The sequence below is a fragment of the Cryptosporidium hominis genome (assembly GCF_000006425.1).
Source record: "Cryptosporidium hominis TU502 chromosome 3 CHRO013120, whole genome shotgun sequence".
In the NCBI taxonomy this organism is placed as follows: Eukaryota; Apicomplexa; class Conoidasida; order Eucoccidiorida; family Cryptosporidiidae; genus Cryptosporidium; species Cryptosporidium hominis.
The window spans coordinates 1-4,482 of NW_666956.1; the positions used below are offsets into that span (position 1 = coordinate 1).

Sequence of the window (4,482 nt, forward strand, 5' to 3'; positions counted from 1 at the left end):
TAATTCGAGATCTAAAATAATAAACAAACAAATTAGTTTAAATAGTTGCGAAAAATCAAGTATTAGCAAGGTTAATTCAAAATGTTTAAACTCGAATTCTGTTATTTCCACAAAAATCAAATAATACAACTAAATATAATTCAAATTGTTTAACGAATAAAAACAATCCTACGAATGAATTAGGGAAATTTTCATTATTAGATAGATCAGATGACCAAAGTATTGTTCTATCAAATATTGGTTCTAATGCGAAAAATAAGGTAGATAGTGAAGATTTTAATATTAGAAAAAATAAGGACTCGGAAAATTTTAAGGTACCTTGGAGAAAAAAAAATACAATTAAGTGAAGAAAATGCACATAAAAATAATTTATTTAANTATAGAAAAGTCTTGCTATCAGTTAAATACTACAGAGAATCAAAATTTAGAAAAGGAAGTCAAAAATGACATCTATTTAAGATCGAATTTAATTAAAGTATTTAAAGATGATAATAATGAAGTTATTATTTCTGTTCCATGTAAATTAAATATGGATCTAGAGAGTTTATTTTACTACTTTTCAAATAACTCAATTTATCTAAAGTGTAAACAATTTGCAAGCATGCTTCATTTTAGTAAGCTTTATCATAAAAGCAAGCCTATTGATATTTTGGGTAGGATGTTTCCTTCAAGCCAAGAGGACTTACCAAGTGAGGAGAGACAAATAGAATATAATTTATTTCTCAAGCTCTTGCATCGTTTTTCTCAATTTAAATTCAGATCGATTGGGGCAACTGAAGATGAAAAATTGAATTTAGTGGTTTCTTTTTTACTTAGTTGTGATTACGCTGATATAATTTCGAATAAGTTGGTTAGGTCTGAAAGATCCATTCAAGTAAATGATCCAACAATGCAAAGAAAAGATAAAGATATACAAATAAAGGCTGAATTAAGGGATAGCTCTATCCAAATAGAACAAAGTTTAAATAACGTAGCAGTTGATGCAACCTTTTCTGTAGCAGATGCTAGTTGCTATTGTGACATAGAACAAGAGTTAAATTTAACTAACATCCAGAGAGAACTAGATGATCCTTCCAATGAAGAACATCAAAATCAAGTATTTGATTATTTAAATGTTTATAATATACAAGATCAGCTAAGACTTCAGGAGATTGTTGTAAAACCCGAGCTCGAAGAACTAAATCAGCAAGATTTAAAAAAAAGCGAGAAGAAAAACCTTCAAAAGAAAAAAATTCAGAAAATTTCAGACCCAGAATCAGAAATTTTAGTAGCGCTTACAAGCATTAATCAAGAGGATGATAAGAAATTATATAGGATATTTGTATATTACTCTGGGCCCAATAGCGAGAGACTTTCTTATCGTCAATTTTACAATTTAATGAATGATTCTGGTTTACTAGGAGGGAATTTCGAGGAATATATTACTCCAATTCAATTAGAAAGATGCTACTCTGCCGTCATTACTAATCCGAAAGGTTTGGACTATTGGGAATTTAAAGAAATATTGCTTTATTGCGGCGAAGCATCTTCTTGCGGAAATGATCCTATTTCTGCATTCCAAATCATAATAAGAAAATATATAATTCCGTTGATTTTGATGATATATCAACCTAACAATTTTGAAAAGTGTGAAGATGTAGTACTGGATCAATCTGTTTCTGGGGAATTTGAGAATGTAAAAAGTTTACAAACAATGATTAATAAGGCAATTTTACCTTGGTTCAGGCTCGGGAGCCGTCCAATATTAAGTGATGAAAGCGATGAATATTCTGAAACCTGCAGCTGTAGCTCATTTGATTCACATTTTGATAGTTTTGAGGACAAACAATCTTCAATATCTAGTTCACATATCTCTAGCTCCGCGACACAAGGAATTAATACACAAACACCGAAATAATGATTGTTTTCATTATAAACCTGGAGTGGGGTGAATGGAGGATTTAGGTTTATATGATATTTGTCAATTACGAGTTATAAACATTTCCAAAAAGNTTATAATCATTTCTAACTTCTGAAAAAAGTGTATTTGACCTGGCATGTGCGTGCATGCACCAAAATTTCGCATGTAATACTTTTAAAGTTGCATAACTTTCTATACGAAAAACCTTCAATAATTAATATTAATAACAAAGATAAGTCAGAAGAATAAAGATATGTCAGGTTTTAATATTGAAAAACTAATTAATTTAAACTCATTTAGCCAAGGTATTTCGGAAAATGAAACGTTGGCACTATCTTTACCCACAGGAAATACAGTCGACCTTGATTTTGAGAGTTATTGTTACTATTATAGTGATAATACATACAACAACGAAGATATTTCATCTATTTTAAACAAAAAAAACGAAATTAATGGAATCAATAATTGGGTTAACTTCAATAGTGTAGAGAACACCAAATATTTTGAAGAATGCATACCATCAAACATTAACACAAATATAAACAGAATGAATCATGTAAATGATGCTGAGTACACTTGCCATGATTATTTTAATAAAGATAATTTTCTGCCTTCATTAATTAATTCCAATTTTGTTACAAATTATTTCCACAACAGTGAAGTAAAAGTTAAAAGCAAAGTAAAATCGATTGTATTATTTTTAAGAGCAAATTTAGGGATTAATGTTGCAAAAAATTTCAAAGAAGAAGTAGAGGCGCTTGGAGCGTATGTTTTCATTGCAGATAATTGTAAGGAGTTGTTAGATGTTAACAATGAACTGGATGGTTGTAAAAGGTTGATTGTTACATCTGCAGATGTAGCTTTGAATGAGAGATTAGCTGAGGAAATATCAAAAAAAAAGTTGTCAAATTTTCTTGGGGTGGTACTTTATTGTGGTCCTCATGCTGAATATCATATTAAGTGGTGTTCTAAAGTTTCCTCCATAAAATTTCTTTCACAAAATTTAATAGAGGTTAGGCGTGCCATTTCTTGGTTGTTTTCTGAATCCTTATCAAATGCAAATGAAATGCCAAATATTGGACGAAGAGGAAAAAAAGTTGCTCTTCAAGACTTGAAAAGATCTTCACAAGGCAAAATAAACTCAGTTGCAAGTAGTTTTCCAAGTTTAGGGATGCAGACAATAGGAACCCAAAGCATTAATGAGGAAGATGGAAACATACATTCGACAGGAAGCTATTCACCATTCGGAATAAATAATGGCAATCCACATGATAATATTGCAAGCATGTTTAGAACACTAGCGCTTGAAACTAAAATTGCAACACAAGTGAATAACGGACAATTTTTCAGTATTGACAACTGAAATAATTTGATATAATAAATATAAGGTTTACCTTAGATTATTTATACAACTAATCAATATCTTAGTACACCTAAATTTCTATTTTGATGTTATAAATTTTATATCTAGTATTCATTCTGTAACTCGATTATCTCAAATATTTTGCCGCGGGATAATTTATTAATTATATAGAAAAATATCTATAAATGGATCTTTCCGAAATAACTTTTAGGAATTCTCTAGATGAAGATTTGAACATAGAATCTTGGATAGATACAACTGTTAATTTCAATAATGAAAGCCTATTAGAGGTATCTTTCCTTAATTCAAAAAAGGATAAAATTAAAGTTGATAAAAAAAACATTATTAGTAAAGCGATTGAAAGAAAGAAATTTAAAAAGAATAAGAAAGCTGTGAATAGGAAATTATCCGATAATCGTAAGAAGGATGATGATATTATAAGCAGTGGAAGGACGTCATTAATTTTAAGAAGTTTATAAATAATAATAAAGCAATTATATTTGATTCAACGTTAATTTAACAGATTTTGCAATGAGAACGTTCTATTATGTGATTAATGGCGGATATCATTTTCTTTTCATATATATGAATTTCACTTTTAAATAGCCTAAATAAAAGAGATTTCTGTATTTTTTTGTTTTCTGGAAGGGCTTTCCCATACATTTTATTTTTACGTACCTTGAAGTTTGAATTATAATTATTATTCTTTTTATTTAAAGGTTTGTTTAGCTTTTTAGAACAGGAAAACGGTAATTGATTACTCATATTTATCCTTATATAATGTTCCAATGCAGAAATTTGAGTACTTTGACATTTTTTTTTGTTATTATCTTGCAGAATCTCATTTGAATCTTGACTTTTAATCAAATGGTTCTTTGAACATACAGATCTAGGAAACTTCATTTTCCTACAAATTAACCATTTTTCGATCTCTTCAATTGATTCTGTAATGCTATTACCTTCATTATTATTAATATGTTTTAGTTTATGATAGTGCATTATTTCTTTTGGTGCAGAGTAGTTACAATTTTCTTCACTGCAAGTGACATGAAAATTTAAAATATGTTGTGCATGTTTTTCATTGTTGATAAATCCTTTTTCGCAAACATTACAGTAATTGTCAAGTTTTCTAATTTTTTGGTCTGTTGACTTGTTATTTTTTTTCATGTAGCAGATTAATTTGTCGTTTTGCGTAGCGTGTTTTTTTTATATAAAAATG

At 28.9% G+C, this 4,482-nt stretch overlaps 4 protein-coding genes across 4 annotated transcripts; 3 read left to right on the forward strand and 1 right to left on the reverse strand.

Annotated features, from left to right (window-relative positions):
* The first annotated feature begins 352 nt into the window (after positions 1 to 352).
* Positions 353 to 1,897, forward strand: Chro.30325 (hypothetical protein). Its single annotated transcript, XM_660365.1, has 1 exon — positions 353 to 1,897. One exon carries the CDS (start codon positions 353 to 355, stop codon positions 1,895 to 1,897), a length of 1,545 nt encoding a protein of 514 aa, XP_665457.1.
* A 256-nt stretch (positions 1,898 to 2,153) lies between these two features.
* On the forward strand, positions 2,154 to 3,263 carry Chro.30324 (hypothetical protein). The annotated part of the gene is made up of 1 exon (XM_660366.1): positions 2,154 to 3,263. One exon carries the CDS (start codon positions 2,154 to 2,156, stop codon positions 3,261 to 3,263), a length of 1,110 nt encoding a protein of 369 aa, XP_665458.1.
* A 185-nt stretch (positions 3,264 to 3,448) lies between these two features.
* On the forward strand, positions 3,449 to 3,742 carry Chro.30323 (hypothetical protein). The annotated part of the gene is made up of 1 exon (XM_660367.1): positions 3,449 to 3,742. The coding sequence occupies one exon, from the start codon at positions 3,449 to 3,451 to the stop codon at positions 3,740 to 3,742; it is 294 nt and encodes a 97-aa protein (XP_665459.1).
* Positions 3,743 to 3,779: 37 nt separating this feature from the next.
* On the reverse strand, positions 3,780 to 4,430 carry Chro.30322 (hypothetical protein). Its single annotated transcript, XM_660368.1, has 1 exon — positions 3,780 to 4,430. The coding sequence occupies one exon, from the start codon at positions 4,428 to 4,430 to the stop codon at positions 3,780 to 3,782; it is 651 nt and encodes a 216-aa protein (XP_665460.1).
* Between the last annotated feature and the right edge of the window lie 52 nt (positions 4,431 to 4,482).